Source organism: Lissotriton vulgaris, chromosome 8 (genome assembly GCF_964263255.1).
Source record: "Lissotriton vulgaris chromosome 8, aLisVul1.2, whole genome shotgun sequence".
Lineage (NCBI taxonomy): Eukaryota > Metazoa > Chordata > Amphibia > Caudata > Salamandridae > Lissotriton > Lissotriton vulgaris.
This window is the reverse complement of record NC_141696.1, coordinates 621,566,664-621,579,301: the sequence shown is the minus strand read 5'-3', so window position 1 is coordinate 621,579,301 and position 12,638 is coordinate 621,566,664. Positions and strand designations below refer to the sequence as shown.

Here is a 12,638-nt window from a genome sequence, read left to right as displayed (position 1 = left end):
TAATTTCCCAGTGTCATTACCCTGTTTTGCTCTGTAATTGGACCAGCATTCCACTCGCAGCTTGATTTAACACCCCTCTTTCTGAGTATCTTCCCTCTGAGAACATCAGTTGACTCCCCGAAAAGATGCTGGCGATTTCTTCGCCTTTAAGTGACTGCATTTCCTTTAAAGTGTATACCAGTCCAATGGACATGCATTAGCACATGCCGATGACGTCCTTTTTCATGACGCTTCAAACATGCAAACATGAACCATTTTGTGCTCAGATGCCTTCACAATACACCCTCCACTGATGCTTGTCATTACTGACTCTGATGGGGGGGGGGGGGGGATGGGGGGTTGCAGATCGCCAAATTATGTTGAGCTTGCATAGCCATGAAGCCCAAACCCTCAAGACGGGCTAGGACGCATGGGAAAGACCAACCACTATCTGACAAGATCTGGTAAAACTGCTGTGCCCAAACTAAATTCATTCATCTCTATCAATCAAAAACCAAAGATCCTCCATTTCAAATTCCTACATTGAGTTATACAACACCCATCGATTTAGAATGCTTTGATCCAACACCCTTGTCCCATTGGCCTGAATGTCATGCTGTCGAGGAGGATTTTGCCCATTTAATGTGGGCGTGCCCGTGCATAAGGCAATATTGGGCTAAAATATTCTCTTTAGTCTCTGCCACGATAGGAGTCACAGTTTCACCTTCCCCCCGATGGCTCTACTAGGCTATGTTCAGGAACTTCCCAAGAGTGTGCTCAGATTCACCACCATCACATTACTAATCATAAAGCATGGTCTGCCACTTCACTTGGGTAGTAGTGTGTGCCCCACAGGCTCTGCCTGTCTGACAAGCATGATTTATTGTGATAAAATAAGCTAGACCTACGTGCAGCCCCATCTCCTCACCTCCAGGCCCAAAGATTTATGGCAACCGCTGCAAGACTATCTACTTACCTTGGAATCTGACGAGTCCGACTGATGTGCTGTACCATTGTTCCCATCTCCTTTTTCTGTTATCTGTTTGTACAGTCTCACGGAGGTTATGGCCCCCACCCTACGTTGAATCACAGACCCAGAAACAAATCAGAACCCTCAAATACCCAACCAATGTGGACACTAACCCTAATCCAATAGAAACACCAGATACAACCACCAATCAGTGTACACATGTACCAAACAATAGCAGACTGTGTAAGGTCCCAGCTACCTCAGACTAGGTTTGCTGGTCAGGGAGTTGGAAGCTGGTGTCCTATTCAAGAATCTCCTAGGAGAAAGACAGGCTCAATCCACACTGGACTTCTGAAGGTAAGTAACAAACTTGTTCTCTAACAGTACTCTTTGAATAAAACCTTACTCCCTCTTCTGGCCAAAAAACGAAGTGCACGGTCCTCATTAAATACAGTTTAAACAGCACACAACTGATTACTGCTGTCTCAGTGCACCCTCTGATGTACAAGATCCCTGTTGCCGGGGGAGGGGGCGTCTGGTTTCACTGACTTGTTCACACAAAATGGTGGCTGGGGGTGCACTGCTTAACATAAAGTTCTTAGCGCAGAGCAAAGGAGAAATTTGGAGGGAAAAACTGGTAGGCCATGTGAATGAGAGAGAAAAACTGCAGAGTTTGGACTGCCTCAAATTGTAAAGCGCTCTGATATCCTTCGGGATCAAGTTTGCGCTATATAAAACTTTATAAATAAAAATAGTAGTTCCTACATTTATAATGCCGCCATGCCTAGACTTTTAAATCATGCAGTATCAATGCTTTATATGCTCTTTTCTTTTACAATTATCTGTTGCTGTACTATATTCAATGATTGGTGGTTTCATACATGTGGCATCTAGGTTACTGTTAATGTTGGTCTACGGAAAAACCCAAAAATACAGTTTTTAAATAAAAGAGCGAAACCAATATTCACTCCGTGTGGTGCAATGTGTGCATATTTAAGAATATTTTTTCAGTTTCACCTGTTGCGTATCAATATTAGACTAATGGGTAGACAAATCGAATGTGCTTACTGTATTTCCATGTGTTTTTTAAGCCAACAGACACAATTACTTTTTGGTGCCACAGACCCCCGCAACAATTATTTTGTTTCAAAGAAAGACTATGTGCCTATTATAGCCCACAGATCACCACTCGCTTCTAATCCTTGACTGTTCTTACTTTTGCCTCGGATTTAGGACTAGCTTTCTGTTCTAATATTGGTCATTATGCTTGAGGATTTGTGGCTTTCAGATCTAGACGCACAGCTCCAGTTCATGGCTTGTAAATTAACTGTTCAGTGAGTGTGTCCAACTATGCCAGCAATATTAAATGCCATACATATAAATACTACAGAAATCTACGTTGCTAACACATTAAACAATGCCCAGGCAACTTGTGCATACCAGGACTTAAAACCATAATTCCTGACATATTAAGAACTTATTCTTGACCTCAGAGACAGACCAAGGGGTGGTTTGATGTAATTTGTTCCAAAATATTATTAGAAGCTAAATCTGTCTTTGCTAAATCCTTCAGCTATTCTATCGAGACTGCAGCTCATAGAGGAGAATACAGGAAACCTAGACCTAAAAGGAAATCAGAGCCAATGAAAAAATCCTGGTTAGACCAGGAGCAGAGATCTGAGTGACTTTTTAACCTTGTTGCATTATACGTTTGTGGCAACAATCCAATCACCTCTGAAATATGTAATACATGCATGTTATTGGATACACCTTTACCAAACCCTTCATATTTCTACTGATATTGTGTCTGAAATTCTGGAATAGTAAGAGGAGGATGTAGTTGATGCTGCTAGTTTTTCTGAGTACACTAAATTATCTATTTGTAAGGTCTGCCTAGCAATAGACAGCTCTCCCATGCCTAGATTGGCTGCCCATGGATTATTTCAAACATTAGACTATTTTAGGTTGCCCATCTTAGCCAGTATACTGGATGAGGTGTACAAAGAGTACTTGCTACCCTGCTCTTAGTATTACTCTACAACTAAAATATGTGCATGATAAGTGAGAGATAGCATGCTTGGTACCAGTTGTTTTCACTGTTTGCTTCTTCGATAAGACTACTAGGACCTTACCACAGGACTGCATTCAAAAGTGGACATAAAAAAAGACAACAATATTTGTTCTGTAAAATTCGGTTTTAGAAAAAAGTCTCCTCTCTAAGGAAGAGTGCTTAAATCTCCACTTATCATATGAAAATATGTGGTAGCTAGATTGAGAACAGAGTACCTAGAATTCTTGGACCTTGCATATACATTCGACAAATTAAACAGAGACACACACTAGCTAATTCGAAGGAGATGAAATGGATTGTTCCGCGATTCCTTTATTCATTCAAACCCACCTCTAGCTCAGAGCTGTGGTATGAAATTGGGCTACATAATGATGTAACACGCACTTTAACATTTCTAAAGGAATGACAGACAGGCTGTGCCCTGCCACGACTTCTTGTGAGCACACATAGAAATTGCAACTCAGCATTTTTTTTTCTTAATGATTCTTTATGTGCAGGAAGGGACACCTTCCTGTACATAAACAATCAATGGTGTTTTGCTGTTTCTCTGTGTGCTGCACAACACAGCACAAATAGAAACAGCAAAAATGAGGAGAAATAAGGCATTTCTCCTCATTTCACCAGAGTAACACCAGGTTTTCCCTGTTTTTTTTGGCGCTGCCCCATAATTACGCCACCCTTGTAAATATGGGGCAGCGTCAAAATCAATAGGTGTTGCGGTGGAACGCCCACCGCAAAACCCATTGCCTGCCCCTTTCACGCTAAGTATAGCGTGAAAGGGTGCCTTAATTACAAGGCAGCATTGAGCCACGCTAAGCTTAGCTGCCGTGTAAATAAGGTGAAGGCGATAGGTGTAGGAGAGTAGGATCTGCTTACTATGGTTACCCCCACTTTTTGCTGGTGTTTCACTGTTTCTCGACTTTAGTCTGGCTGGGGCCCTGCTAACCAGGACCCCAGCCTAGCTGCTTCCTCTCTAAAATGATTGCATGTACTTAGGTACACTCCAAATTGGTTACTGGGTTACCCTTGTGAGTCCCTAGTATACAGTACCTTAGGTACTAAGGGCATAGATACCCCAGAGGCCCACTAGGGGCTAAAGCATGTATTATGCCACCCCTGGGAAGCCTTCAAAAATGGTACCACTGGTCTGGTACTGCAGCCTGGGTAAGGTGGTGCATGCACCCCTTCCTAAGATATAGGTTACCTATATCTACCTTTAATCACTGACACATATAAACCTGTAAGTCACTCCTATGGCAGGCGTTATCAATCCTGAAGGTAGAGTACTTGGTTTTGTGTGAGAGGGTGCCCATGCATGAGTAAGACCCTTCTGCAGCTTTCGGAATCTATTCTCTGAAGCTGTTCTGTGATGCAGCCAGACCATATACTCTTAAGTGCATTATAACCTCGCGGTAAATGCTAACTTTGGAATGGATGCATGGAAACATGTCGTGTTTGGTGTCAAACACTTTGGAATCCTACCCCTCGCCAGTCCTGGTGGCGGGGGGTAGAATTCCACCCTTCTAGAGGGAGAGACATGTACACACTGACCTAACCGGTAATAGTTTAAAAGAGCCCTGGCATCACAAAATGGATGCTGCAGCCACAGACACAGGTCTGACCTCCTGCTGCTGGACGAAACTCCAGCAGGGGAGGCCTGGACAATAGGTTTCCTGTCACAGGGAGGTGTAACCACCTCCCAGACAGGCTTTAGTGTATTGGGGCTGGGTCGGTGCATTCAGAGAATGCTTTTCAGACAGTGCTGGGGGAACACTTAGCGTCCCTTTGCATATCCCAGTTCAAACCGGATGCAGGGGCACTCTGCCCCTGCTCTGGTGCGAAACTGGACTAAGGGAAAGGGGTGTAGCCCTCCCCCTCCCTAGATCCTCCCATAGGTGGGTCACCCGACTATGTCCAACCCCCTTTCTTAGTATAAGTATGGGACCTCAGGCCTTAGGACTTCAGATTAGACCTGGACGAAACTCTGCAACATATATCCTGGAACTTCGACATTCTACACGACTAGAAGACGGTAGAATCTCCCTTGGGGTCAAGGAGTGACTCCACTGTTCAAACAGGCACCAAAGAAGCATCTTGCCGGTCTGCCTTTCCGAGGCTCCTGTTGGACCCTGAAGTATTTGCGACTCTGGACACGGACTTCTAGACCTCTCAGAGGCAGACACGAGATCCCAGCAAAGCTGAGACCCGCAGCCCTCACGAGTGACAAGGGACCGGAACTCCTGGACACCATGCACATTTGCTAGTGCATCTGGTCATTGTCAACACCTCCTGGTCCTCGTAGCTGAAGAGTCAAGCTTCAGCTTCTTCACCTGAAATCACCCGACATCGGTGGGCATCCGCTCATCGCCTTCCTGGTCACTGGCAAGTAACCCAGACTCTGTCCCCTCTGCTTTCAGGTTCTTCACATCCCTGATCCACCCTTGGATCCACCCGGACACTTTCCACTTGGTCGCCAGCAGCACTTTTCAGCAGCTCGCGATTGAAATCGACGACAAAACCCGACACAAAAAGGCACCTATGCACCCGGCTTCACTGGGTGAGGTAACTTGAGTACTCTTGAGCTCCTGTGGGTGTTGATTCTAGAACCTCCTAGTTCTAAAGGGGTTTGCTCCAAGTCCTCTTCTAAGTGTCCTTAATTTTTTTAATTTCCAACTGCGACTTTCCCCATAGAAGTTAATGGTGATTCACGGCTGTGTTTAGACACTGCACGTGTCCCCCATGGGTCCCCTGTGTTATTACCTTGGGTGGTTCCTGGTGGCCCCAGCGGTTCAAAAGGCTCTAGCCCTTGTATCTATGTCAGTCGTGGTTCTTGCACCACTTTCTTAATATATGGTTTGGTACGCCACAAGGGCTCAACGTATTTTGTGCTAATTTACTGTGTGCTAATTAAGTTTACTGAATGTACTTTTGCCTCTAGCCTCATAAAGAGACTAGAGGGATGTGCTTAGAATAAATACATATATTTTATATATATACCTGGTGTGGTTCTCCTTTCATGTGGTCATTCATGAGATTATACACTGGTAAGACAAGCTGCTTTACAATCCTTCAAGCCAGCCTGAAGGCTGCTCTCCACAGCTACCACTAGAATAGCTTTCTATATATTTATTTATTTATTTATGCATTTTTATATAGAGCGGACTTTACCCAAAGGTGTCAGAGCGCTTCACAATAGGAACAGTAATGATACATGAGGAGAAAATTACAAGTGAACAAATTACAAACTACATGAGGCAAAAGTGACAATTGAGAGCAAACAAAATACAAGAGGTAGCAAACGGTACATTACAGGAGGGAAAAAAAAAGTGACATGTGTGCAAGTTACAAAAGCATACAAAGTAACAGAAGAGGTATAATACTGCAATAAATGGCAGACACACAAACACAAGAACAAACGTTACGTAGGCAATGGTGGCACTTGTGCAAGTATCTAAAGCAAACAAAATGTAAGAGGTAGCAAACAGCATGTTACAAGAGAAAAGTGACGTGTGCATGTTACAAAAGAGTACCAAACACAGGTAGAAGAATAATACTGCAATAAATGGCAGATACTCAAACCACAAGAACACACTGGGAAGGCACTTCAATAGTCATGGAGAATAGAATTTCTATAATGGAAGATCTTCCTTCAGATAATAGAGAGGGTGTGAATTAAATTTGGAAGTGTCTTTGAAGGAGGAGAACTTTGAGGTCAGTTTTTAAGGCCTGGGAGGAGGTGGTGGACCGGAGCTGTGGCGGAAGTGAGTTCCAGATTCTCATCCCGTTGCCTGGTTGTCTTTAAACCTACCATCAATAAGGGTCGTTTGGACTGGTGCAAGGTGCCGACTAGAATAGTGGACAGCATATGCCAGGCCAACTTCTAACAATAGGGGCTTGGATATATGCCTTCCAGGGGCATGGCAAGTGCGCCAAGTACCAAGGGCAAGAAAGTAAAATGGCCCCTGTTTGCTGGCCATGCAGGAAAATGCAGTCATAATCAGGGTTAGCTGGGCCCCTTAGGCCCCGGGCTCCAAGTGCCATTGCAAATGATGCACCCATTGCTACGCCCCTCAAGACACCCTTTCATCAGACTGTGCCTCGAAAGTTCGGTCGGTTAATCTTACTAAGGAATAGGCATTTGGGAAGACCTGCATTATTTCAATCTGATTCAATCCTATCAAAATATAAACTTTGAGAGCGTAAAACAGATCAGGATCTTTAGAAATTGAATTGAGATTGTTAGTGGTTAGGAGGGTTTCTATGTGTTCATATATAATATGAAAATGTTCCTAATGTACTTTGTGTGAACCAGAAACGAGTCTACACAATCAATTGACTGGCATTCGTTGACGTCTCAAGCTCCCTTTATCTTGTGATGGGCTCATCCAAATGAATGCACATCATGCACCTGACAGTCAGGACGCTTTTATGATATTTGTATATTTTATAAAGTCTGTACGCAAAAAAATATGGGGCATATTACCAAGGGCTAGTATCGCCGCTTTCTCGGCGAATTGTGCCGAGAAAGCGGCGATACTGCTAGAGCTCTATTAACAAGGGCACTTTAAAGCCTGGCCCAAGCCCACTTTGCATGTCGGCGATAAACATCGCTAATGACATGCAAAGTGGGCGTTCCCACGTCCAACCACATGAAAAATGTGCTTGGAGGTGGGAACACCCTATTACCAAGGAAGGCGATGGGAGGAAAAGACCTGCGATAAACTCATTTATCGCAGGTCTCTCAACGCCTGCTCTGACCAGGCGTTAGGCATTGTTAACATGGGGGTGTGGATCATAAAGCGGAATCCACCCCCCCATATTATCAAGGCCCACATTAGCGCATGAAAACAACGTTTGTTTTCATGCGCTAATGTGCCATATCGCCGACTTTCACTGGATTTCTATTCGCCTGCCTGATGCGCATTGATAATTGAGCACTTAAAAGGCGATGAAATCCGGCGATAGCCGGCGATACCGGAATGTGCGTTGTGCGTTTTCCAACGCACGCCTCGGTAATATGCCCCTATGTTTCTACGCTAGGCGGGTGCGAAGTGGGAATAAGTAAAGGAGAGGTTGTTGGGGGTTATGGGGATGTTAGATGGGTAGGTCTGCCTTTTTTTTGTAAACATTTCAAAACTTTAAAAAGTGATTGAAACATAAAATGATTCTACATAGCCAGTTTTCACGTGCCGTGTTTACACTGTTTCTTTTCAGCTCACCTTAGCAATGTGTCGCTATTTACAAATTAATATACGCCAGCGGTCTTCTACTGACAACGATTGTATTCCAGAGCAATAACATACATGCACTGCGTGCTTTCAAGCACCCTGAAGTGGTTATCATCCTCAAAAGAGAGTCCTTTCCAGTGAACGCTGTTAGCAACTTATTGTGCACATCCACGAACCTTGTTTTGTATAATTAAATGCATCATCTATGTTGTTGGCAATGTTATCATAGTTTTTATATCGAATACATATATTTTTGATTGATTTGAAAAAATAAACGGTTTCTCTTTTCTTGCACTGCTGCTGCAGTCCCTCTATGAAACACATACAACTACATTTTGTAGCATGCATTCAGCGGTGAGAAGCCGTCTGTCATAGCAAGATCATTGATTTGCATATGCATCTCACTCCTGCCAAAAGCCGCAGTTACAAAGTTGTCATTTGTCCCTGTGGCCCTGGAGTAATGCTCTTTTGGAGACTTCGGGTGAGCATTTCGGGAAGGCGGCACATCCTTACCTCTGACCATAAAATATAATACATATTGTAAACATGCCCCTTTGCCACAAATGTATTTTGGAGTAAATTCTAAATATATATGTTCCAGGGTCATACACAAATGCAGTCTCAAAACATACGCAAAATATCTGTATTTTGAATGGAAATTTCTTTCACGAAAAAATAAAATGTTAGTTATGTACATCGCTTGACTGTTTTTAGATGTCATTGTATTGTTTCAGATTATTATTTCAGCATGAAAGTCATATCTTGCACATGAAGGGAAAACGAAAAACAGTCAAGAAAGTGAAACATGACTAAATATTTTTTTCGTCGGGTGAACATGAATGGAAATATTCTACTCACCTATCTTTGCTGGTGGTACAGGGGGCTTCACGGATGTATCCTTTTTGGGAATTGAAATATTTTGAACCACTGTAAAAAGAAAGTAAGCATGCCTATTGGATATATTCACAGATTCGTAAAAGGTTGCACACATTTGAATTATATTTATTTACACTGTCATTTATATCATGACCAGATATTACAACAAGCAACTTCATTGAGGAATGACACCTATACGTTTCAGCTAAAGACATGTGAGGGAAGATGCTGGAATATTGATGCAAATGGTATACACACCGCATATGGACATGTGCTAAGGTTGCTGGATTACTGTCGCAAGTGAGACACGCACGCACGCGCACGCGCACACACGCACACTCGTTCAGTAAGACACAAAGAGCACGAGAGGATGTCTCTCAGGACGTATACGTTTCTTGCAGAGGCTGCTCCCATAGGGGGCTCGAGAGCCGGCGCCATAACCAGCGCCGTGCCCCCCAGGCAAACTAGTGGGGGCGGCGTTTGGCGCGAAAAAGACAAAGAGGCCAGAAGAGGCCCCTCTCCCCTTCCCCCCGCGGCAACTTCCGGGATAGCGCCGACACCCCCGGCCTATGGGGAGGCAGGGCAGGATACAAACACCCCAATGGAACGGGGGACTCCCTGGAGGCGAAGGCGAGTCGGGGGGCACATAACCACTGCTCCCCCAGGCAAGCTCCTATCTCATGGAGAGGGGGGAGCAGCAACAACGGCAGAGCCCAATCTTGTCCCACCCACCCACACCTAAGGAACAGCAATGTTGCAGGGCTGAGGAAGAAGCAAGGCGTGGCGAAGAACTACGCCGAGAGCGGTTGGTACGGAGGGTGGTGTGCCAGAATAGGTCCACTCACCTTCAGATGCCGCACGGCTGGGTGAGTTGGCTTAAGGACAGGTGGGTAGGACCACCCACTTTGGGATGCCTCACGGCTGGGTAACGGGGCCTACTGAATGGGGGGGTAGCAAATAGAGACGGCGCTCGCAGCCCAGTCCCCGCCGGACGGTAGGGCACAACAAAGTCGGACAAGGTAGCGAGATGGCCTAACTCTGGGACAGAAGCTACTCCCTACCCGCGCAAACGGGGCACAAAAAATCCAACCTACCAAAGGAAACGACCCAGAAGGGCCAAGAGACAATACCAAGGAAGTTTGGGATGACATAGCATGATGCAAAGTATATACATGTTTCCTTGTATTCCTAATAAAACTGCGGCCAACAAATTACCACCACAAGACAAACGTGTGCGTTGGCTTTCTTGTCATGATAAGGAATACAGTATGGGGGTATTTACAACATGTAAGAGGGAGTGGGGCAGAGTGCAAGGGTTATTGTTGAAGTCCTATACCTACAGGTTGTAACATCAACAACGGGTTAAGCAGTGGTGTATATTTGTTTGGAAGGAACATTGCCAGCCTCTGTCTCCCACTGTACACACGTAGTCAGAGAGGAAGACGTGGAGACACGTGCGTGTGTTATAGCTACGGGTAGGAGAGCTGCTGGTGACTGCTGGTGAAGGCTACTTTCGATTAAAGTTTTAATGTAGTTCCTCTCTCAATTACTTTTCCTTTTTGGTAGGCTGTTTAAGTGTCCCTTTATCCTTAGTGAATGCCCATGGTACGTATTCACACTGAAGGCTGACTGCCTAGATTGTGATCTGTTAAATCATCTTCAGTGGATCGGAGCTGGGGCATTACTGGTTCTTCTTGTCTCATAGCTTTTACTTTTTAGGCTATGCCAAAGACTTCCATCAGGGGTTGAGAAAAGAAGACTCTAAAAGTTGAGCAGTGTACTCCCGTTGCAGTGCATCATTCGAAAAAAGAAACTAGGTTGGTATTTAACATCCTCAAACCTGAAGAAGTAACCCACCTAGGAAAGGTGCAATGATTTTCCATTTTGCAGGTAAAATTAAATTTTGCTGATGGAGCGATCCCATCACACCTGGCAAAGAGTCCTATTTCAGGCCTTATTTTAAAATTTGCTTCTGCCTGCTTTTGACACCATAAGGTTGCTTACAGTGACTTAAGCGAGTGCTGCCCTAAGCACTACAGCCCTGACTGCTCCAGGAAGCCCCCACCTGGGTGGAAGAGGTGTGGCGCAGTGGCCAGGGAGCCTGACTCCGGACCAAAGGGTTTATGGTTCGATCCCTGACTCTGTCACCAGGTTATCCCAGCACCATGTGACTCGGGGCAATAGCTTGCTTAATCTTCCCGACAGCCCGAACGCCGGGACACCTCTCCGGAGGTAGCTGTGCGCTTTACAAATGCTGGCATTTATATTTACAGCCTGTAATGACCACACAATATATACAGGGAAGTCAAACTTACTAAAAAATATCAATTAGAAGAAAAACCATTGCAACATCCCACTTGGTGCCTACCCCCTTTTATTGGACAGCTCTTTAAAAAACATGCGCAATTAACTACCCAGAAAAAGTATATATTTGCAAACAGAGCCCAAACAACCATGCTGTGGATATCTTAATAATGCTCCAAGTACTTCTTATCAGGAACCAAAGTAAATAAATAGGAAGTCACAGAGAGGGATCTCAGAGTCATACATCTGGAAGTCTGCCTCTTTCTCCATGTAAAACAGACGTTATTCACCACAAATCAACACCCACAGAGCCCACCCCCACCCAGAGAAGCTGAAGCTGTGCTAGATGGGAGAATTACCACTCCTCCATCTAAACTGAACCAACGGGCTTCCTTCGGGAGAAGGACCGTCGAGGCTCACAAACCAAATAATTTGGACCAAAATAAGGATGAGACAAACAAATGATGAGACATGCCTACTCAGAGCATCTGTATTACTGTCTCTACCAAGAAAAGTACATCCAACACCGAAAGGGCACATCACCAGTTCTTGCAGGGGCTCAAATTAGGCACTTGCAAGATTCTCAGTGCCAAACACAACTCTCCAAGAAGTTAACTTTCCACTACTGCTCTGGGAGTATCAGACAAAATAAATCAGTTCAGTAATTTCCCAACTGGTGGTTCCAAAATCTCAAAGGTAGCAGAAAACCCTTGTATATTTGGCGTTCCATCTTCCTTCTGTCAATCCCATATGAAACCCTTCTAACAGAGAGAACAGTATCTCAGGTAAACAGTAAGACAGGGAATCAATTCTCCTACCTAGACCTATGGCTCTAGTATTGTTTTATTCTTGTGTGCTCATGCGCTCCTATGCCAATATTGTTATTGGTGTTGTTTCCATTTAAAGTGCTTTTTGTTTACTTCACAGTGTGCTAGAACACCCCCTGTTTAGCTCGCATGAGCGTTTCTCATTTGTTATCGGGCTTATCGCCCATTTGTCTGGTAATTTCGAGGCGGCGCAGGGCTTCTTTATTTATTTTCAATGCTGTTGCCCGCCTCCGCTTCATTTTTAGGTCTCGGCTAGAAGCTAGCGAAGCTCGCTCTCGCCAGAGACCTTATTGTTATTAGCGGCTCAGCTTCCCAGGAGGACAGCACTGGCCGCGCGCGCCGATTTGTTAAGGCCACGCGCACGAGAACGCGCTCGCGGCCAG

General features: G+C 44.7%; 1 protein-coding gene across 18 annotated transcripts in view; it reads right to left on the bottom strand.

Annotated features, from left to right (window-relative positions):
* Nucleotides 1-12,638, bottom strand: part of ABI3BP (ABI family member 3 binding protein) — a 1,784,442-nt gene that overhangs the window by 736,947 nt on the left and 1,034,857 nt on the right. For all 18 annotated transcript variants that reach the window (XM_086934483.1, XM_086934484.1, XM_086934487.1 and 15 more), the window contains exon 8: nucleotides 9,107-9,175. In XM_086934483.1, the coding sequence (XP_086790609.1) occupies nucleotides 9,107-9,175 (69 nt within the window). The remainder of the gene's footprint in view (nucleotides 1-9,106; nucleotides 9,176-12,638) is intronic.